We start from the raw sequence: 24,148 nt of genomic DNA, 5'->3' as shown, positions 1-24,148 counted from the left end.
ATAACCTTCACCCTCCCCACTACCGCACCTCACATAGTCAATTCTCTATCAGATACAGAGGTACCACACTGGAATTCTTATCTTCACATTGCCAAAACCTCATCAACTTCAAGCAAAGACTGGGGGTCAGCCTGATGAACCAAACTACCCAATAATCCCCTCTAAGTAGCCAACTCTCTCTCTCTCTCTCTCTCTCTCTCTCTCTCTCTCTCTCACACACACGCACACACACACACACACACACACACACACACACACACACACACACACACACACACACACACACACACACACACACACACAAACATGGCTTTTCTTGTATACTGAGTTGATCATGTACAATTATAATTAATATGCTTTGTTAACTAATTGAACAAACTTATATTTTTGTACTTATATTTGTGGTGTTGTTTTCATATAATCCCTTTTGGGCTTCCAACCTCACCTGCACACTGTTTTTACCAAGGTTTGCAGGCTGCATTTGTACCAGAGCCAGGAGAGCACATTGTGTTACAAAAAATATCAGAATTTTTGAGCCAACCTCTAGATGGGGCTCTTACACCAGTCTGTAATTCTACTCTCCGTTCTGTTCCTGGGGATAGATGGAAATGATTGTACAGCGCAAAAGGGTGGGTGAAGGAACCCAACAGCATGCACAAAGGATGGACTGTTCCTACTGAAAATACACATTTGTAACGGAAAACAACAACAACCATGTAGTGTTCTTCAGTCAGTACATCTCTATTGAGTTCTATGGCTTTGGCCAGAGGGTGAGGGGAACATAGAGAGCTTTGTGTCTGTCTGTCTGCCCGCCTGCCTGTGTATTGTGATTTGGAAGGCAGCAGCCTCTGGTTTCACAGTGCTCTCTCTTTCCCTCCACCTCTAAATCTGCAGGAGTAGAGTCTACCAACAATCATGCACATACAGAGTAGAACACCGTCACCCTATACACGTAGACAACAACAACATGGGTTACATACATATTTACATATCGACGTAGACTTGATCACATGCAGTACTGTAGCTATTTCAAGCAGTCTTCAGCAAAACTGTAGGTGGTTTAAATATTACCATGAGAGTCAATACAATACAGGAGTTCAGACCTACCTACCTCAAGAGGAATTAGATCATAGGTACAGTACAGCCCAGACTTTTCACAGCTATGGTCTTTCAAACACTGTTCTGTTTAGCACTGGGAATGTACACAGATACAGTAACAGTGAGGAATTTGGGCACAGGAATAACCACCGATTTCACTCCGGAACTCTGGATGAAAGCTTCTAGAAGAGCTTAAACAACAGCCTTACAGCAGACGGCACCATCATGCCTGTCGCATCCAGAGCCTTACTGTATGCTCCAGTGGTGAGCTGGCTTCCACCCGCCCTCAGGAAACTAGAATAACAGGCCAATTATTGTGTGTGTGTGTGTGTGTGTGTGTGTGTGGAAGTACATGCGTAGATGCGTGCGTAAGAGCGTGTGTGCGTAGCCAGACTGCAGCGGTGCGCCCTGTAGCTAATCAGGCTCTCTGCACTGCAGGAGGCACAGCTCAATTCTCTCTCACACAGATCCAATTGAGGGTATGTCTCAATCCACAAGGATGCTGCCTTCTACAAATACACTGAGGGCATGTCTCAATCCACCATGATTCTGCGTTCTGAGGCAAGAAGTTCAAATTGAATTCCAAGGTACCTTCATATGAAGACTCTGGGTAGGGAAGAGAGGAAGAGTACTGAACTCCTGTACTTGTGTCTTTATTGCATTAGGGAACAGAGACAGCAGAGTAAGCGAAAGTCAGCCCTTGAATGTCCCTGCCAGAGTAATGGGGTTATGAGGGGTCTTGCTGGACTCCTCATGCTGGCTTCTCAGTGTCGATGGACGTCGGACTGTCATCCACTCAGAAAAATCTGATGGTTTATCAGTCAGTGTTTTTTGTTTTTTTGTCACCAACAGTGAGGCATTTTTGAAGTCGTTTTTTTTTCTTTCTAAAGAAACAGGAAATGACCTCACCCACTTTCATCATGCACATGCAGGTTAGTTTTTCCCGCTCACAGAGGGCGTGGCTGGGTGTGGCTACTCCAGGCCGTTCCGCAGCATCTGATTGGCCGCGATGAGCATGACGCTGATGATGAAGGCCATGGCGAAGGCGCAGATCAGACTCTTCCTCACGCACGTCTGCCGGTTCTTATTTTTAGAATGGACTAATAGAAGAGAGAAAAGGGGGAAGGGAGAAAGAAAGATAAAGGTGCATAGAGGTTTATTACCAAAATCCATTTCAAGCTGGCACATCACATTCTTGCCATTTGCCGTTCTCTGTTGTAAGAAAAGAAAAAAGAGAAAGCCTAATACCAATTCATTTTCTGCCATGTTGATGGGGAGAAATTACTATTAAACAAATTGCACCAGGCTCTCTTCTGAATCACTTGATTTAGGTGGGATCTGATTTAGGTTGGAGAAATTAGTTATTTGTATTGGAAAGTGAATGAGGGAGGGATGGAAGAAAGGAAAGAAGGGAGTGAGTGGTAGGGGGAGTGTGACTCTGGCAGAGAGAATGCAGAGGTGAGATTAATCCTATGCAGCAGCTGAGGCTCTGCTCTTTGTCACATGATGTGTTTGTGTTTGTATCCGAAGCGCAGTGGGACCCGAGATGAAAATAGAACTGACACAAATATATAGTACATATGGACAGATATGCACGCACACACACTTGAAAGCCAAGCCAACTTTAGGCTGTGATATCATTATCCGGTTCAGTCTCCCACCGGCATAGAATGGTAAGTCAGCAAGTTTCCCTCCCCCTGGCCAATCAGTGACCTGGTAACAGCGGAGCTGGGTTATGGGGCCGTGGTAACCGTGGTAATTAGGTGGGCTGGGCCAATGACCTGCAGGTACAGAGTCCCCGACTCCTTTACATCTCACTCTCTCACTCTCACAAGCTATTTATAACTCTGATGTCATAAAGCACTGAAATCATCACTACTGACACAAAAGTAAACTTGGGTAATCTAAATGAGCTAAAATGTATAGATTTGCACCTAATAAAGCTCCTTACAAACCATATCCAGCCCTGCTATCTGTTGCCACTCAGCAGTAAACAGCAGTAAATCTACCATGAGAGGCCATTTTGTTTCTGCAGCATCATACAGTCTTTCCAGTTTCACAAGGAGCAGTGTGTCTCAGACTGCCACAGAAGGAGATTAAAAAGAGAATGACCTCAGAGTGGCTCTAACCTGAAAGGCTACAGAACCAACAGCTTACTGGGGAAGGTGTGAGTAGTTATACTCAAAGAACATCAGGGGAAATGCTTAAATGTTTGTTTTGTTACTCATCTGAACTCTGGTCTCCTGCTCCTGACACTCAACTGTTGTATTATCTTCACTACCGACATAATAGGGTCGTTCCACGGTGCCTTTTGAAAAGGGTCGTTGCAGGGTCGTTCCACGGTGCCTTTTGAAAAGGGTCGTTGCAGGGTTGTTCCACAGTGCCTTTTGAAAAGTGTAACTTAGTCCAAAAATACTTTTGATTTCACCTAATTTTAACATTCTGTCAAAAAGAGCACATGTTCGACTTCATAAAAAACATGTTTTCCCCTCAAGAGATTAAATATAAAACTAGACTTTACAAGCATTTCGCTACACCACAAGTATTTTGCTACACCCACAATAACATCTGCTAAATATGTGTACGTGACCAATAAAATGTTATTTGATTATAGTAAGTGCCTATTAAATGCCAAATAAAGTCACAAAGTTGACCGTAACAGGTTGACGATTGCATCCTAAATCAGCCATAAATCCCATTGTGAATGGGGGAATGGAAGTTTGTGTGCAACAGGGAGTGGTAATTGAATGCAAGCTGAACCAAAACAATTAAATTGCTAAAACATTTCCAGCTTGTCTATCTATGGGTAACAGGGTTGATGTGTTATGCTCTTCCTAGAAGATTTGGCACTTTAGCAAGCCTTTATTCATATAGAAAATCTGATTTATTGAATATTCCATGTTGTCTATATTAAATGGCACTTCAATTAATATAGCAGGCTTTTAAAATTCAATATTGGTACAAAATGTCTACTTAAAATATCAAAGGGACACAAAAGTCACTCTTTTTGTGGAACAACCAAATAACAAACATAAAATAAAGATTCAAATCAACCTAAACACCCTTCTCTGCTGCTGCGGTATTCATAACTTCCTGAAGACATATTTTTGCAGAGCCAGGCTATGCATATTTAATCACTGCTAGCCATAGCCCAGGGGACCACATGACTTCCTACACCATAAACACCTTCAATCAATAAATCAGCAGGTGGAGTCTATGACAGTAATGGAGTCAGATCCGTCCTGACAGGAGGATGGGTGTGCAGCACGCTCTGCTCCGCCAATGACAGCTAGCATTTCTCTCTCTCTCTCTCTCTCTCTCTCTCTCTCTCTCTCTTCTGTCTCTCTCTCTCTCTAACAGACACACCACCCTCCCTCCTTCTTTCTCCATAGACTACAGAATCTACTCTACTCACTTCCTTCAAAGTCTGCCTGACAGTGTCCCGAGTTCTCATTGAGGCTCTCCTCCTCGTTGATGATGATGTTCTCGATGTCCTTCATGGTCAGATGGTCTCTGAAGGCATGGAACAGGATGTGTTTCAGCTCCTCAAGGGTGATGCGCTGCATGTCAAACTGTAGGGGGGAGGAAAGGGGAGGAAAAGAGTAGTGAGGTAAATGTTTTGAAGAGAGGGAAAGCTAACAACAAACTTTCCTTTGCTACATAGACACTGGGGGACTGGAATGTAGGTTCCCAAATCAATTGTACATTTGTTATTATTATTTTCAGTTTTACAAAAGGTATAAAACAGTATTGATTACTCTACAGGGATACCTTTTGTCTGATGGATGCATGCAACTATTTCTGTAACTATTTTCATACTTCAATACAGTGCCGTTTAAGATGATGGAGGATGGAGGATGATTCTTTTTTTTTATGAGCATGGCCTTATTTCTATTAAAGCATATTGAATGACTGTCATTCATAGGTTTAGGCTACTACATGATACTCTAATTTCCCCTATATCCATAATGAGGTTGCTACAACCTAGACTATGAATAAAAGTTTACAATGTAAGTGCACACAGGTCGATAGAAAAATTTGAGGCGAAAGACAGTGACATATGGACAGACAGTAACACATTCAATACTGCCTTGCACACTCTTGCCTGCATCTAGCTGAAATCATTAGTCCAACAGTTGCAAACAAGAGTTTCTATTGCACAAATTCAGGTATGTTTATCCCCGTTTCGTTCTGTTTGCTTCCGTTTAAGAAACGTTTTTCAACAGTGTCGGCGGAATGAACATACCCCTGATCACACGTAAACACTGTTCACTTTCATAGCAACCACGTTGTATTCTTTCTCACATCTATACGCATTCCTCATCTCACCTTTTCTCTTCGCTTGTGGACTTCAATGCACAATACATCTTCTGTCTGTGACCAGGCAAAAAAATCTTTCCAAGCCAAACCATATCTCGCCATCACGGTTGACAACTCCCTTGTGTCCTCCTCCCAGAGTGCTAAGAACCTTGGCGTGACCCTGGACAACACCCTGTCGTTCTCCACTAACATCAAGGTGGTGACCCGATCCTGTAGGTTCATGCTCTACAACATTCGCAGAGTACGACCCCGCCTCACACAGGAAGCGGCGCAGGTCCTAATCCAGGCACTTGTCATCTCCCGTCTGGATTACTGCAACTCGCTGTTGGCTGGGATCCCTGCTTGTGCCATTAAACCCCTACAACTCATCCAGAACGCCGCAGCCTGTCTGGTGTTCCACCTTCCCAAGTTCTCTCACGTCACCCCGCTCCTCCGCTCTCTCTGGCTTCCAGTTGAAGCTCGCATCCGCTACAAGACCATGGTGCTTGCCTACGGAGCTGTGAGGGGAACGGCACCTCCGTACCTTCAGGCTCTGATCAGGCCCTACACCCAAACAAGGGCACTGCGTTCATCCACCTCTGGCCTGCTCGCCTCCCTACCTCTGAGGAAGCACAGTTCCCGCTCAGCCCAGTCAAAACTGTTCAGTGCTCTGGCACCCCAATGGTGGAACAAGCTCCCTAGTTAACAAACTATAGTTTTGACAAGTCGGTTAGGACATCTACTTTGTGCATGACACAAGTAATTTTTCCAACAATGGTTTACAGACAGATTATTTCACTTATAATTCACTATCACAATTCCAGTGGGTCAGAAGTTTACATACACTAAGTTGACTGTGCCTTTAAACAGCTTGGGAAATTCCAGAAAATGATGTCATGGCTTTAGAAGCTTCTGATATAGGTAACGAGCTGAGATTAGGAGCACACTCTTAAAGGGAGTGCTCCTAACCGCAGCTTGTTACCTGTAAAAAAGACACCTGTCCACAGAAGCAATCAATCAATCAGATTCCAAACTCTCCACCATGGCCAAGACCAAAGAGCTCTCCAAGGATGTCAGGGACAAGATTGTAGACCTACACAAGGCTGGAATGGGCTACAAGACCATCGCCAAGCAGCTTGGTGAGGTGGTGACAACATTTGGTGCGATTATTCGCAAATGGAAGAAACACAAAAGAACTGTCAATCTCCCTCGGCCTGGGGCTCCATGCAAGATCTCACCTCGTGGAGTTGCAATGATCATGAGAACGGTGAGGAATCAGCCCAGAACTACACGGGAGGATCTTGTCAATGATCTCAAGGCAGCTGGGACCATAGTCACCAAGAAAACAATTGGTAACACACTACGCCGTGAAGGACTGAAATCCTGCAGCGCCCGCAAGGTCCCCTGCTCAAGAATACATATACATGCCCGTCTGAAGTTTGCCAATGAACATCTGAATGACTCAGAGGACAACTGGTGAAAGTGTTGTGGTTGTGGTCAGATGAGTCCAAAATGGAGCTCTTTGACATCAACTCAACTTGCCATGTTTGGAGGAGGAGGAATGCTGCCTATGATCCCAAGAACACCATCTCCACCGTCAAACATGGAGGTGGAAACATTATGCTTTGGGGGTGTTTTTCTGCTAAGGGGACAGGACAACTTCACCGCATCAAAGGGACGATGGATGGGGCCATGTACCGTCAAATCTTGGGTGAGAACCTCCTTCCCTCAGCCAGGGCATTGAAAATGGGTTGTGGATGGGTATTCCAGCATGACAATGACCCAAAACACACGGCCAAGGCATCAAAGGAGTGGCTCAAGAAGAAGCACATTAAGGTCCTGGAGTGGCCAAGCCAGTCTCCAGACCTTAATCCCATAGAAAATGTGTGGAGGGAGCTGAAGGTTCAAGTTGCCAAACGTCAGCCTCGAAACCTTAATGACTTGGAGAAGATCTGCAAAGAGGAGTGGGACAAAATCCCTCCTGAGATGTGTGCAAACCTGGTGGCCAACTACAAGAAACGTCTGACCTCTGTGATTGCCAACAAGAGTTTTGCCACCAAGTACTGAGTCATGTTTTGCAGAGGGGTCAAATACTTATTTCCCTCATTAAAATGCAAATCATTTTATAACATTTTTGACATGCGTTTTTCTGGATTTTTTGTTGTTATTCTGTCTCTCACTGTTCAAATAAACCTACTATTAAAATTATAGACTGATAATTTCTTTGTAAGTGGGCAAACATACAAAATCAGCAGGGGATCAAATACTTTTTCCCCCCACTGTATGTAATGTATTGTCATAAAGAGTTTCATTTTAAAGATAACATATTCACTTAGACACTCACTTGGTGAAGGCTACAGTACTGAAAACCATTGAATACAACAACCATGTCTTTGTCGCTAACAAATAGTAATGGGTGGTAACTATGGTAACTATAATTCCCACGAAAGGCAAGGCATTCTGGGAAATATGTAAATAAGGTAGAATAAATTATCAAGTTGACAATGATGCAGTATATTGTAGTCTCTGTCCCAATATCCACACTTGAATCGTACTACTTATAATTTAATCATTCAATGTTAGACTGATTCAATGTATTGGGCTTGCATTTCTAAGTGTGTGCTAGTACTGTATATAAAGTGAATTGATGACATTGCTGAAGTATTGGTAATATATTAGTATGAGGAGCATGCAACAGAATGAGGAGGGGGACAACGACACCTTTATAAGGAAAGTGGAGCTCCCCAACCTTTAAACCACTTGACAGAAAGAGCTTGACATGTTCAAATACCTTGTTTCACATTACCGATCAGGTATGTCACACAACACGGGCAGTATTCCAATCCACCTGGTCCAAGATACTGCATTTGGACAACATGAGTTGTATTGTAAGTCCATATTACCATTCATGAGCAGCACCAGTCTCTATCTCTCTCTCTCTCTCTCTCTCTGTATTTATATGCTGCCTGGCAGAGTGAGTGACCTTTAAGAGTGAGTGGTTACGAGGAAGGAAGAAGCAGAGGGGAGGGAAGGAGACCTAGGTGTCTGGCTAGACTGTAAACTCTCCTTCCAGACTCATAGTAAACATCTCCAATCCAAAATCAAATCTAGAATCGGCTTTCTATTTCGCAACAAAGCCTCCTTCACTCATGCCGCCAAACTTACCCTAGTAAAACTGACTATCCTGCCGATCCTCAACTTCGGCGATGTCATCTACAAAATAGCTTCCAATAGTCTACTCAGCAAACTGGATGCAGTCTATCACAGTGCCATCCGTTTTGTTACCAAATCACCTTATACCACCCACCACTGCGACCTGTATGCTCTAGTCGGCTGGCCCTCGCTACATATTCGTCGCCAGACCCACTGGCTCCAGGTCATCTATAAGTCTATGCTAGGTAAAGCTCCGCCTTATCTCAGTTCACTGGTCACGATAACAACACCCACCCGTAGCACACGTTCCAGCAGGTATATCTCACTGATCATCCCCAAAGCCAACACCTCATTTGGCCGCCTTTCCTTCCAGTTCTCTGCTGCCAGTGACTGGAACGAATTGCAAAAATCGCTGAAGCTGGAGACTTTTATTTCCCTCACCAACTTTAAACATCAGCTATCTGAGCTGTACATAGTCCATCTGTAAATAGCCCACCCAATCTACCTACCTCATCCCCATACTGTTTTTTTTACTTTTCTGCTCTTTTGCACACCAGTATCTCTACTTGCACATCATCATCTGCTCATTTATCACTCCAGTGTTAATCTGCTAAATTGTAATTCTTCGCTACTATGGCCTATTTATTGCCTACCTCGTCATGCCTGTTGCACACACTGTATATAGACTTTCTTTTTTTTCTACTGTGTCATTGACTTGTTTATTGTGTTATTGGCTTGTTTATTGTTTATTCCATGTGTAACTCTGTGTTGTCTGTGTCACACTGCTTTGCTTTATCTTGGCCAGGTCGCAGTTGTAAATGAGAAATTGTTCTCAACTGGCCTACCTGGTTAAATATAGGTGAAATAAAAAATAAATAAAAAGAAAGACCAGAGTAAATTCCCAAAAGACAGGCTCTGTCGGATGTATATGACAGGCTAAATACTGAACCCATTTGAATGAGTCACAGAAGTCAGACAGTCGACCATGGTGTGCTAATGACAATCCATGTCTGCTGTAGCATCCATAGTAAATCAAATGGCATTTAATTGAGATGGTGGGAGATAAAGAAAGACAAAGAAAAAAAACATATAGAGAGAGAGGCAGAGACAAAGAGAGACAGAGACAGAGTGAGAGAGGGATGGGGATGGGGTTCTATGCACTGTGACCAGTGAAAAGAAATTGGCACTCTCCGACTGAATCCACTGTCTGGAGCAGACTAACTATGTCGATGTATTCTGACCACTTTGCACATCAATCCACTTAAAGGCAATTTGTGACACATTAACCTGATTCCTCCTGCTGGTCTGAACACCACGGGTCCAATACAGCCAGACTAGACAGAGTGAAGTTCACCCCGCACCCCCATGTGTACTGCTTCTACCTTATGCAAGGCACAGGAAGAAGCATCAATGAAGCACCAGCATATAATAGGGAATATTCTCCCATTTTTTCACCAAACACAACTATATTTTCCATATTCTTCTGTCAAAATGTTTTCTCTACCTGTCTCCTCTTTTCCCTCCATTGCAATGTTATCTCTAACCTTCAAACTGCAGGTGTTTGAGTGAGAGCAAATATGGAAGCTGTGCATTTGAATTCCTCAGCCCCTGAGTTTTTCTGTTTCTTTATTCTGTACTATCCCCAATGACGTGACCTACTGAATGTCTGAGATAATGTCATTGTAAGTGAGTCTCCGCAGCTAGTGGTACTTGGCGAGGCTACGTGTTTAATTGTCTTCTTGCCGGTCCCTGTGTCCCTGTGTTCTCATGTAGCAGCAATAGCTGTATCACAGTGACTGTTCTGGTACTCCCTGCATTACCCTGGTGATGGTCTCTCTCTGCTGTATATTTCTGCTGGGACACAGACACTGACAGGAATGCAAAGCAGTTACAGCTTAAATATGAGCACCTGAGGAGAGTTGGCTGCCACAACAAAGTGCATTCTCATCATCACAGGCAGCAGGATAGTGCGGCTTGGGACCCAAAGTAGGCCAACAGGGGTTTGGCAGTAGTTTAGTTGAGAAAACAAACAAACATTGAATCTGTCGGCTGCGTAAATGTGTATTGTCAAATCAAATCAAATCAAACTGTATTTGTCACATGCGCCGAATACAACAAGTGTAGACCTTACCGTAAAATGCTTACTTACAACCCCTTAACCAACAATGCAGTTCAAGAAGAGTTAAGAAAATATTTACCGAGTAAACTAAAGTAAAAAATATAATTGATAAAAAGTAACACAATAAAATAACAATAGCGAGGCAATATACAGGAGGTACTGGTACCGAGTCAGTGTGTGGGGATACAGGTTAGAGGTAATGTGTACATGTAGGTAGGGGTGAAGTGACTATGCATAGATAATAAACAGCGAGTAGCAGCAGTGTACAAAACAAATGGGGGGGGGGGGGTCAATATAACAGTCCGGTGGCCATTTGATTAATTGTTCAGCAGTCTTATGGCTTGAGGGTAGAAGCTGTTAAGGAGCCTTTTGGTCCTAGACTTGGTGCACCGGTACCGCTTGCCGTGGGGTAGAAAAGAAAACAGTCTATGACTTGGGTGACTGGAGTCTCTGACAATTTTATGGGCTTTCCTCTTACACTGCCTATTATATAGGTCCTGGATTGCAGGAATCTTGGCCCCTGTGATGTACTGGGCCGTACACACTACCCTCTGTAACGCCTTACGGTCAGATGCCGAGCAGTTGCCATACCAGGCGGGGATGCAACCGGTCAGGATGCTCTAGATGGTGAGCAAAGGAAGGGATGTTGGTGGAACAAAGGTTGGTGGAAACTACATATAATCTTAAATAAGTTTGTCTTACATGTTAAAACAAAGTCTAGGCAAGACTCAGCATCATAATGGGTTACACCTGAAGGCTTTAAGTAAAGTATTACCATTTAACAAGCCACTAGAAAGGCTCCCAATCCTCAGGGATCAGACTGTTTCTTATCTCATTTCCAGAACCCATTAAGCAGGGGGACACTGTATCACTGTTCCATTATCACCATGGTTACCCAACCATCTCTGTGCCATTATTACCACGGTTACCCAACCATCAGTTTGCCATTATCACCACGGTTACCCAAATATAGGAACCCTGTAAGCTGCTAATTTTCCAAAGGGTTATGACAACACCTATTACAAAAATAACATTGTTTTACAGCTCAGTAATACATTATTTTAACATGGCCGTCGGAAGTAGTAGTATTATTTTAGTAGTATTTTAGTATTTTATTAGGATTCCCAATTAGCCGCTGCCAAGGCAATGCCTTCTCGTCCTGGGCTCCAAACAGAAAATAAAACAACAAATAAAATACACAATATACACTACTGTTCAATAGTTTGGGTTCACTTAGTAATGGAAAAGCAAATTTTTCTGTCCATTAAAATAACATAAAATTGATCTGAAATATAGTGTAGGCATTGTTAATGTTGTAAATGACTATTGTAGCTGGAAATGGCAGATTTTTAATGGAATATCTACATAGGCGTACGGAGGCACATTATCAGCAACCATCACTCCTGTGTTCCAATGGCACGTTGTGTTAACTAATCCAAGTTTATCATTTAAAAAGGCTAACTGATAATTAGAAAACCCTTTTGCAATTACGTTTGCACAGCTGAAAACTGTTGTCCTGATTAAAGACGCAATAAAACTGGCCTTTAGACTAATTGAGTATCTGGAGCATCAGCATTTGTGGGTTCGATTACATGCTCATAAAGGCAAAAAAAAAAAAAACTTTCTTCTGAAACTAGTCAGTCTATTCTTGTTCTGAGAAATGAAGGCTATTCCATGTGAGAAACTGCCAAGAAAGTGAAGATCTCAAACAACGCTGTGTACTACTCCCTTCACAGAACAGCGCAAACTGGCTCTAACCAGAATAGAAAGAGGAGTGGGAGGCCCCTGTGCACAACTGAGCAAGAGGACAATTACATTAGAGTGTCTAGTTTGAGAAAGAAAAAGCGATAACTCAGACTGGCCAATAAAAATAAAAGATTAAGATGGGCAAAAGAAAACAGACACTGGACAGAGACATGGCTTTCACTTTGCAACTCTGTCTAGAAGGCCAACATCCCGGAGTCGCCTCTTCACTGTTGACGTTGAGGCTGGTGTTTTGTGGGTACTATTTAATGAAGCTGCCAGTTGAGGACTTGTGAGGCATCTGTTTCTCAAACTAGACACTCTAATGTACTTGTCCTCTTGCTCAGTTGTGCACCGGGGCCTCCCACTCCTCTTTCTATTCTGGTTAGAGACAGTTTGCGCTTTTCTGTGAAGGGAGTAGTACACAGCGTTGTACGATATCTTCAGTTTCTTGGCAATTTCTCGCATGGAATAGCCTTCATTTCTCAAAACAAGAATAGACTGACGAGTTTCAGAAGAAAGTTGTAAGGACCGACACCGGAGATGAGAAGCAGGTACGGGGAGTTGACATTTAATTAGGAAAAGACAAAGAGCAAGACAGAAACAGCGTCAGCCCACGGATACACAATGACAAACGACAATCAATGCAGCAGCGGGGAACAGAGCTGGGGAACTGACAAATATTGCGGAGGTAATAAACAGGTGATTGAGTCCAGGTGAGACCAATAAACGGTGATGCGCGTGACGGGGGAAGACAGATGTGCGTAATGATGGTGGCAGGAGTGCGCAATGCTGGGGAGCCTGGTGCCCTCGAGCACCAGGGGGGAAGAGCGGGAGCAGGCGTGACAGTACTCCCCCCTCTAGGGGCGCCACCCGGCGTCCCACCTGGGCGAGCCTGACGGGCCGGCCGAGGCACGGGCGCTGGACAAGCCAGCTTGGCGTGAAACCCCAACGAACCGGTAGAGGCATGAGAGCCTGGCAAGCTGGCTGAGGCGAGGGAGCCTTGATGATCCGGTGGAGGCGTAGCAGCCTGACGAGCCGACTGGGTGTAAAAACCTGACGATCCGGCTGAGGCCTGACATGGGACGGGCCCCTTCCGAGCCAACCGGGGCACAGAAACCTCTCGAGCCAGCTAGGGCGTGACTGCCCGACGAGCTGGCTTAGGCACCCCCAGTTCCATCTGTTGTCGGGCCCCGGACCCGACGTCACGACCAACTGGAACGTCAGCACTCCCCGATGCTTCGCATGATAGCTGCTGCATTCTTTAAGGACTGACGCCGGAGACGAGAAGCAGGTACAGGGAGTTGACATTTAATTAGGAACAGACAAAGAGCAAGACAGAACAAGACAGAAACATGATGGTGGCAGGAGTGCGCAATGCTGGGGAGCCTGGCGCCCTCGAGCTCCAGGGGGGAAGAGCAGGAGTTGGCGTGACAAAAGTTATTTGTTTCAAGCCATTTAGAGCCTGTAATCGAACCCACAAATGCTGATGCTAGTCTAAAGAACTAGTCTAAAGAAGGCCAGTTTTATTGCTTCTTTAATCAGGACAACAGTTTTCAGCTGTGCTAACATCATTGCAAAATGTTTTTCTAATGATAAATTAGCCTTTTAAAATGATAAACTTGGATTAGCTAACACAACGTGCCATTGGAACACAGGAGTGATGGTTGCTGATAATGGGCCTCTGTACGCCTATGTAGATATTCCATTAAAAATCAGCCTTTTCCAGCTACATTATTCATTTACAACATTAACAATGTCTACACTGTATTTCTGATCAATTTGATGTTATTTTAAGGGACTACTTTTTTTTCTTTCAAAAACAAGGCCATTTCTAAGTGACCCCAAACTTTTGAATGTACATCACGCTTCAGAAACAAGAGATGTCTCCTGCCCTATGATCCGTTCCGGCTCGCACAAGCCAAGGCTCGAACAAGGCCACCCACCTACATAATACAATAGATAATACAGTGCAAATTACAATAAAAATATATGAAAATGGCTGTGTCTCTTCACAGTCCCTATGCGCCAACAGTCCAAGTCTGTTTTTATTTATAGCTTAATTTACTTGGGATGGCAGAAAGTTCCATGTAGTCATGGCTCTATTTAATACTGTGCGTTTCCCAGCCTCTGTTCTGGAACAGGGAACTGTGAAGAGACCTTTGGTTGCATGTCTTGTGTTGTACTGATGAGTGTCCGAACTGTGTACCAACTGCTTCAACAGACAGTTCGGTACCTTCAACACATCAAAACCTTGCAGTCAATCTCTCCTCAACTTTGAGCCAGGAGAGATTGACATGCATGTTGCTGACATTAGCCATCCGTGTACATCTAAGTGCAATATGTGCTGCTATGTTCTAGCCCAACTGCAATTTACCTATGTCCCTCTTTGCTGCAGATGACCACACAACTGGGCAGTAGTCCAGGTGCGACAAAACTAGGGCCTGTAGGACCTGTCTGGTCTACTGAGATGTCAATAAAGTAGAGCAGCGCCTTATAATGGACAGACCTCTACCCATTTTAGCAACCATTGAGTCTATGTTTTAACCATGACAGCTTGCTATCTAGGGTTAAACCCAACAGTTTAGTCTAATCAAATTGCTAAATTGCCACATTATTCAATAATAGATCTAGATTAAGTTTTGGGTTTATCAAGTGATTTGTCCCAAAAACAATGCCTTTAGTTTTTTAGATATTTAGCACAAGCCCCTTGCCAGTCCCCCATTCTAAAACTCACTGGACTGGAGCTCTATGTTAAGGGTGTCAGTTATTTGTTTTACTGTCATAGGCGATGTGTATACTGTTGAGTCGTCAGCGTACATAGACACACAGGCTTTATTCAAGGTCAGTGGAAGGTCATTAGTAAAAACAGAAAACAATAATTGCCAATAATTTTATTTAAGGTACTCCAGAGCTTTTAACTATCATTCTTTATATAATTTATCTTTGTTCCATAGTATAGTTTCTTGTTCTTTTTGTTTAGTTTAGTTATGTGATTTCTGAAGTTACTGTATGTTTTCCAGTCTGCTGTGTCATACTTCTTTGCTCTTGCCTAACAGCTTGCGATGGACTGAGGATGCTGATAGGAAAAGGCCTTGACAGCTTTTAGTCTGTTCATGTTAAAGAAGAGGCCTAATGAGCACTGACTGACTGTACTAGAATATAAGTCATGATGTAACTCCACAAGCCTTACACTACTGTATGTAGCCTAACTATACAGGTTTCTGATCTATCAAACCAATCTTTTCATTCATTATGCAAGATTATAATCTCAACTGAATTTCTACGCTCCAACCTGAAGAAGACTCATGTTAATTAATTCTGTTCTGACAGCTTGCTATTTCTAGTCATGGGTTTATGTCCTAAACGTTGACGTGGTAGTTGCAGCTCAGCAATGGCAGCTCAGCAACAGTATCGATCTCAACCTCTAAACAGCATATCCCCCGTAAGAACCTGTGCCATCAGACGATATTTATGTCTTTATTATCACAGCTCACCGACCTGTCATTGGACAACAAAATGTAACATTAGCGTGCGCTTACAACGACAACGGCGCACAAGAAAATTAATTGTGACAGCTATGTCTCAACCAATCATTAGACTAAAGCAGAGGGTGTTGACAGTGTGTGTGTCCGTGTCTGGTGTGTGTCCCTAAATGCGTTGACAGCGCCTAATTGGGCCATTGGCCAGATTCCATACAGGGTGTGAAACAGACATTGGGTCCATGATCCACCAGGGGCACAGAGTGTACGATGACAAGCCGATACAACATTGGACACTATTGACGGTCCAGAATGATCCATAATAGGGCTATTAGGGCAACAACTCCAAAATGTCAGGAAGCCTTGCTGGTCCTAGGGGTGAAGTGAGGTTCCTGTAGTGTTGTAAAGAAAAGCTCATCGGTGTGCATCAGACCCAAGTTTGAACCCAGTCGGTTACATCAGGAGGTTTGGAAATGGACAGGAATGACAGATGGCATTAGGTGATGAAGACAGCAGGCTGTCACATTACAAAGTGTCCAGTATTAATAACCAGGTTGAGCCATCGCAGGCCTCCCCTCTGTGCAGATCTCCCTTTCTCTCTCTCTCTGAATATGTCAAGAAAGTTCAAGCCAGTCATGTGATTTCTCTCTAAAATATTATGGATAAGACTCCTCTGATGTTCAACAGACAGCTGACAGACAAGACCTTTATACTGTCCTATTCCCTCTGATAAACAAGTGTTTTTGTCATTCTACAACTCTCATAAAATATCCTGTTTGTGTCATCCTACGACTCTTTTCTAATATTCTGTTTTTGTCATCCTATATGGGCCTCCCGAGTGGCGCAGTGGTCTGAGGCGTCATTACAGACCTCGGTTCAATCCCAGGCTGTATCACAACTGGCCATGATCGGGAGTCCCATAGGGCGGCGCACAATTGGCCCAGCGTCGTCCGGGTTAGGGAGGGTTTGGCCGGGGGTGCTTTACTTGGCTCATCGTGCTCTAGCAACTCCTTGTGGCGGGCTGGGCGCCTGCAGGCTGACCTCAGTTGTCAATTGAACAGTGTTTCCTCTGACACATTGGTGCAGCTGGCTTCCGGGTTAAGCAAGCGGGTGTTAAGAAGCACGGTTTGGTGGGTCATGTTTTGGAGGACGCATGACTCGACCTTCGCCTCCTGAGCCCGTTGGGGAGTTGCAGCGATAAGACAAGATCGAAAAAGGGGGTAAAATACTAAAAAAATAAACAACTGCCACAGTAGTTACAGTAGAATTTATTTCCTAGCTGAAAGCACTAAAGTGTAATCTAGAGTTCATTCTCAGCTGCCTTGGCTAGCCTGTGCAGTGTGGCACCCCATTTCATTCATTACAGAAGAACACTAGTGAACATTTTATTAATACCATCATACCTCACTACTTGAGCCTTTAATTTACAGTACACATAAAAAGCATCTGTAATTTATCACTCTGTTGTCATGTAGCGTCTCATCTCTTTCTATGACCACTTCAACCTGTCAACTCTGTTTTTTTTCCCATCAATTAGCAGCTTTGTAAACAAAACAACACTGAGATCCAGGAGTTTCAATTAGCCGGGCCAATAAATCTTTATGACGCATGATGATAAAATTTTAACCATGATTATTAGATTACCCTGAGTCTTGTTTTGGGCTCCCGAGTGGCACAGCGGTCTAAGGCACTGCATTTCAGTGCTAGAGGCGTCACTGCAGACCCTAGCTCAATCCTGGGCTGTATCACAACCGGCCGTGATCAGGAGTCCCATAGGGCAGCGCACAATTGGTCCAGCGTTGTTCGGGTTAGGGAGGGTTTGGCCGGGGCAGGCCGTCATTGTAAAATACGAATTTGTTCTTAACTGACTTGCCTAGTTAAATAAAGGTTAAATAAAATAAAATAATAGTCTGTGAGATAACAAAATGTTCATGATTTTAAGCTGTAATTTATGTAATGAGAGCGAGCGAGAGAGAGAGAGAGAGAGAGAGAGAGAGAGAGAGAGAGAGAGAGAGAGGGAGAAAGAGCGAGAGAGACAGAACGCACTGTGGTTTCCTTCTCTCCCCTTGTCAGAAAAGGTTTAAGAAAAATAAATATTACATCTCAAGCTGAGTGCTTTTGAGTATGTGATAGTACTGCTTCTCAGCAGGAGGCGGAAGTTCTATCAAACATTGGAACCTCTGATCTGAGCAATGAGAGAAGGAACATACAAAATACAGTACAATACAACACACCATGTTTCCACTTCTTCAGACCGTACTCTTTCTTCACAGAAAACTGTTTTCATGTTAACTTTATAAAATATTTTTTTCTGGGTGTGCGCCAGCTCATGTTTTTTATTGAACTTTATATATAATAACAACAGAACTATGTCATCTCTGGTCAAAAAGTCAACTTTAATGAGGCAATCAGAAGGTAAATGTTGAAAGACAATGGCATCTTTTATGGCACATGTTGAGGAGTTTCTTGTGTCTGTCTCAAAGGATCATTAGTTAAATGATACTCAGAGTATCAGACTCACCATTTCACACACAGTTACACTGCTACATATCAACCTCTTGCAGAGCTCACACAAAGTGACTGATTATTCAGCATCTGACTGTGTGAAATTTACTCTTCCATCAGCAGTAGCTAAAGACTTCCCACACATTCTCTACCTCATGCTAATATCTTCTTTCATTAATGAATATTACAGTCTGTTCCCTATGGCTGTCGGTGTTTCGGAAAGTTAACTGTTTAAGTTCATACATAGGTTATTATCTGTACAATGTGCTCCAAAAAAAGTGTGGGAAAATGACAAGAGGGAATCTAGATTGCCACTTTGCCACAACCAGGGACTGTTGTAATGTCTCAGATGTGTATGTGTGTTGGTGTGTGTGTCTGCCTCTCTTTTCTCAGATGAACCGTAATGATGACAGTTAGCAAGGTGTGAAGTGATAAAGACAAATTGAGTCATTTTCACAGCAATAAGAAGCCTGTAATCCAGACCCTCGACCTTTAACTGTAAGGTCAGCTACACCCAGAACGGGTGTAGCTGGTGCAGAGGAGTCAGGCGCAGGACAGCAGAGATGAGTAACACAATGAACTTTACTCAAAATTTCCAAATACATTAAGTAATACCAAGCCCACAAACATCGGACCGAACTTACAATAAAACAATCACTCACAAAAACCATGGGGAAAACAGAGGGTTAAATAATGAACATGTAATTGGGGAATTGAAACCAGGTGTGTAAAACAAAGACAAAACAAATGGAAAATGAAAAATGGATCGGCGATGGCTAGAAGGCCGGTGACGTCGTCCGCCGAACGCTGCCTGAACAAGAAAAGGGACCGACTTCGACGGAAGTCGTGACAGTACTCCCCCCTTGACGAGCCGCGTGTCGACACCAACCTCGGGGACGACCCGGAGGACGAGGCGCAGGGCGATCCGGAAGGAGACGGTGGAACTCCCGCAGCAACGAAGGGTCCAAAACGTCCTCCACTGGCACCCAGCATCTCTCCTCCGAACCGTACCCCTCCCACTCCACGAGGTACTGAAGGCCCCTTGCCCGACGCCTCGAGTCCACTATGGCTCGAACAGCATACGCTGGGGCCCCCCTCGATGTCCAAAAGGGGCGGAGGAACCTCCCGCACCTCAGACTCCTGGAGTGGACCAGCCACCACCGGCCTGAGGAGAGACACATGGAACGAGGTGTTAATATGGTAATCTGGGGGAAGCTGTAACCTGTAGAAAACCTCGTTCAGTCTCCTCAGGACTTTGAATGGCCCCACAAACCGCGAGACGGCAGGACTTAGAGAACCGATCCACAAAGACCAGGATCGTGGTGTTGCCCTGTGAGGGAGGAAGATCCGTGACAAATTCCAATGATAGGTGCGACCACGGCCGTTGTGGAACGGGTAAGGGCTGTAACTTCCCTCTGGGCAGGTGCCTAGGGGCCTTGCTCTGGGCGCACACTGAGCAGGAGGAAACATAAACCCTCACGTCCTTGGCCAAGGTGGGCCACCAGTACTTCCCACTAAGACAGCGCACTGTCTGACCGATGCCAGGATGACCAGAGGAGGGTGACGTGTGGGCCCAATAGATCAAACGGTCGCGGACAGCAGATGGAACATACATATGCTCAGCTGGACACTGGGGGGGGAGTGGGCTCTGTACGTAACGATGTCCGCGTCCAGCTCCCACACCACCGGTGCCACCAGGCAAGAGGCCGGAAGTATGGGAGTGTGATCTATGGACCGCTCCTCTGTGTCATACAACCGGGACAGTGCGTCTGTCTTAGCGTTCTGGGAACCTGGCAAGGTGAAAACAAAACGGGTAAAGAACATGGCCCACCTTGCCTGGTGGAGGTTCAGTCTCCTCGCTGCCCGGATGTACTCCAGATTGCGGTGGTCAGTCCAGATGAGAAAAGGGTTTTTAGCCCCCTCAAGCCAATGTCTCCACGCCTTCAGAGCCTTGACAACAGCCAACAGCTCCCGGTCCCCCACATCATAGTTTGGCTCCACCGGCTGAGCTTCTTCAAAAGGAAAGCACAGGGGTGGAGCTTTGGTGGCGTACAGGAGCGCTGAGAGAGCACGGCTCCTATCCCAGCGTCCACCTCCACTATGAATGCCAAAGAGGGATCCAGATGAGCCAGCACGGGAGCCGAGGTAAACAGAGCCCTCAGGTGACCAAAAGCCCTGTCCGCCTCAGCCGACCACTGCAGTCGCACCGGTCCTCCCTTCAGCAGTGAGGTAATGGGAGCCGCTGCCTGACCAAAGCCGCAGGATAAACCACCGGTAGTAGTTGGCAAACCGCTGCATTTCCTTTACCGTGGTGGGAGTCTGCCAATTACGCACGGCTGAAATGCGGTCATTCTCCATCTCCACCCCTGACGTGGAAATGCGGTACCCTAGGAAGGAGACGGACTGTTGGAAGAACAGACATTTCTCAGCCTTGACGTACAGGTCATGCTCCAACAGTCGACCAAGCACCCTGCGCACCAGGGACACATGCTCAGCGTGTGTAGCGGAGTATATCAGAATGTCGTCAATATACACCACTACACCCTGCCCATGCAGGTCCCGGAAAATCTTGTCTACAAATGTCTGAAAGACTGATGGAGCATTCATCAACCCGTAAGGCATGACGAGGTACTCATAGTGGCCTGAGGTGGTACTAAATGCCGTCTTCCACTCGTCCCCCTCCCGGATACGCACCAGGTTGTAAGCGCTCCTGAGATCCAATTTTGTGAAGAAGTGCATTCCGTGCATTGACTCTATCGCACTGATATGAGAGGCAGCGGGTAGCTGTACCTCACAGTGATTTGGTTGATACCTCGATAATCAATGCACGGGCGCAGACCTCCATCCTTCTTCTTCACAAAAAAGAAACTCGAGGAGGCAGGTGAAGTGGAGGGCCGAATGTACCCCTGCCCCAGGGATTCGGAGACATATGTTTCCATAGCCACCGTCTCCTCCTGTGACAGGGGATACATGTGACTCCTGGGAAATGCTGCGTCTACCAGGAGATTTATCGCACAATCCCCCCGTCGATGAGGTGGTAATTGAGTCGCCTTCTTCTTACAGAAAGCGAGAGCCAAATCGGCATATTCAGAGGGGATGCGCACGGTGGAGACCTGGTCTGGACTTTCCACCGTAGTAGCACCGATAGAAACCCCTAAACACCTCCCCGAGCACTTTCATGACCACCCCTTGAGAGCCCTCTGTTACCACGAAATAGTGGGGTCATGACAGGCCAACCAGGGTAAGCCCAGCACCATAGGAAACGCAGGAGAATCAATAAGGAAAAGACTAATTCTCTCCTTGTGACCCTCCTGCGTAACCATGCCCAGTGGAGCGGTGGCCTCCCTAATTTCCTCTGACCCTAATGGTCGACTATCTAGGGCGTGCACAGGGAAGGGCATATCCACAGGAACAATGGGGATCCCTAAACTATGGGCAAATGCTCTATCAATAAAATTCCCACCTGCGCCTGAATCTACGAGCGCCTCATGCTGGGAATGCGGGGAAAACTCAGGAAAATGTATAAGCAAAAACATGTGAGCAACAGGGGGCTCTGAGTGAGCCAGGTGCCGACTCACCTGGGGTGACACGAGAGTGCCCTGCCTTCTGCGGCCACAGATGGTACAGGGAACGGCCCCTCCTCCGGTTGCCCTAAGTGCAGCACCTCCCAGCTCCATGGACGTCAGAGCGGTGGTGCTGGGGGATGGAACTGACAGGCCCCGATCTGGAAGTCCGCGGGTAGCCAGCAGGTTATCCAGCCGTATGGACAGGTCCACCAGCTGGTCAATCGTAAGAGTGGTGTCCCTGCAGGCCAACTCCCGACGGACGTCCTCACGCAGACTGCACCGATAGTGATCGATCAGGGCCCTGTCGTTCCATCCCGCGCTGGCGGCCAGGGTCCGGAAGTCCAAGGTGAACTCCTGTGCGCTCCTCGTCCCCTACCTCAAGTGGAGCAGACGTTCACCTGCCCGAAAGCGGCGGGTGAACTAATTGTCCAACACCGCTTCTCCTTCACCCCATACGCCGTTGTCCCACTCCGGGGCTTTCCCTGAGAGACAGGAGATGAGGGTAGACACGCTCTCACGTCCCGAAGGAGCCGGGTGGACGGTCACCAGGTAGAGTTCCAGCTGGAGTAGGAACCCCTGGCATCCGGCAGCCATCCCATCATACTCCCTCGGGAGCGCGAGCCGAATCCCACTGGGACCGGGTGAAGGAGGGGTGAACTGTGGTGCCTGTTGTAGTGATGCCGGTGGAGGCGCTGGCAGAACTCCTCCTCTCTCCCATCGGTCCATCGTCTGCAGCACGCGATCCATGGCGATGCCGAGACGTTGCAAGATCGTCGCATGCTGCTGGACGCGCTCCTCGACCGCCAAAGGGGTTGTCTGCTTCTGCTGACTCTGATTTTCTGGTGAGTGATTCTGTAAGGTTCTGGGTGTAGCTGGTGCAGAGGAGTCAGGCGCAGGACAGCAGAGATGAGTAACACAATGAACTTTACTAAAAAATTCCAAATACATTAAGTAATACCAAGCCCACAAACATCGGACCGAACTTACAATAAAACAATCACTCACAAAAACCATGGGGAAAACAGAGGGTTAAATAATGAACATGTAATTGGGGAATTGAAACCAGGTGTGTAAAACAAAGGCAAAACAAATGGAAAATGAAAAGTGGATCGGCGATGGCTAGAAGGCCAGTGACGTCGACCGCCGAACGCAGCCCGAACAAGAAGAGGGACCAACTTCGGCGGAAGTCGTGACATTAACACTAGCTGGAACCAAGGGATGAGAGGAGCACATTACACCACCGTTACTGAAAGTGGATTAGACTAATTTAAAGGAGGGTGATTATGGATATGGAAATAATGAGGGGTTGTGTGTGTGTGTGTGCGCATGTATACAGTGGGGAGATTTTGCAGGTTTTCCTACTTACAAAGCATGTAGAGGTCTGTAATTTTTATCATAGGCACACTTCAACTGTGAGAGACGGAATCTAAAACAAAAATCCAGAAAATCACATTGTATGATTTTTAAGAAATTAATTAGCATTTTATTGCATGACATAAGTATTTGATACATCAGAAAAGCAGAACTTAATATTTGGTACAGAAACCTTTGTTTGCAATTACAGAGGTCATACGTTTCCTGTAGTTCTTGACCAGGTTTGCACACACTGCAGCAGGGATTTTGGCCCACTCCTCCATACAGACCTTCTCCAGATCCTTCAGGTTTCGGGGCTGTCGCTGGGCAATACGGACTTTCAGCTCCCTCCAAATATTTTCTATTGGGTTCAGGTCTGGAGACTGGCTAGGACACTCCAGGACCTTGAGATGCTTCTTACGGAGCCACTCCTTAGTTGCCCTGGCTGTGTGTTTCGGGTCGTTGTCATGCTGGAAGACCCAGCCACGACCCATCTTCAATGCTCTTACTGAGGGAAGGAGGTTGTTGGCCAAGATCTCGCGATACATGGCCCCATCCATCCTCCCCTCAATACGGTGCAGTCGTCCTGTCCCCTTTGCAGAAAAGCATCCCCAAAGAATGATGTTTCCACCTCCATGCTTCACGGTTGGGATGGTGTTCTTGGGGTTGTACTCATCCTTCTTCTTCCTCCAAACACGGCGAGTGGAGTTTAGACCAAAAAGCTCAATTTTTGTCTCATCAGACCACATGACCTTCTCCCATTCCTCCTCTGGATCATCCAGATGGTCATTGGCAAACTTCAGACGGGCCTGGACATGCGCTGGCTTGAG

The 24,148-nt window shown here is 45.6% G+C and overlaps 1 protein-coding gene across 2 annotated transcripts in view; it reads right to left on the bottom strand.

The window, feature by feature from the left end:
• Positions 1-240: 240 nt before the first annotated feature.
• Positions 241-24,148, bottom strand: part of LOC106612817 (calcium-binding protein 8) — a 62,468-nt gene continuing 38,560 nt past the window's right edge. For both annotated transcript variants that reach the window (XM_014214341.2, XM_014214339.2), the window contains exons 5-6: positions 4,514-4,670; positions 241-2,198 (exon numbers count right to left, since the gene is read on the bottom strand). In XM_014214341.2, coding sequence (XP_014069816.1) covers positions 2,071-2,198; positions 4,514-4,670 — 285 coding nt within the window. In that variant the 3' untranslated portion in view covers positions 241-2,070. The remainder of the gene's footprint in view (positions 2,199-4,513; positions 4,671-24,148) is intronic.

This window comes from Salmo salar, chromosome ssa09 (genome assembly GCF_905237065.1).
Source record: "Salmo salar chromosome ssa09, Ssal_v3.1, whole genome shotgun sequence".
Lineage (NCBI taxonomy): Eukaryota > Metazoa > Chordata > Actinopteri > Salmoniformes > Salmonidae > Salmo > Salmo salar.
Note: the sequence above shows the minus strand (reverse complement) of the source record. Positions and strands in the feature narration are given on the sequence as shown.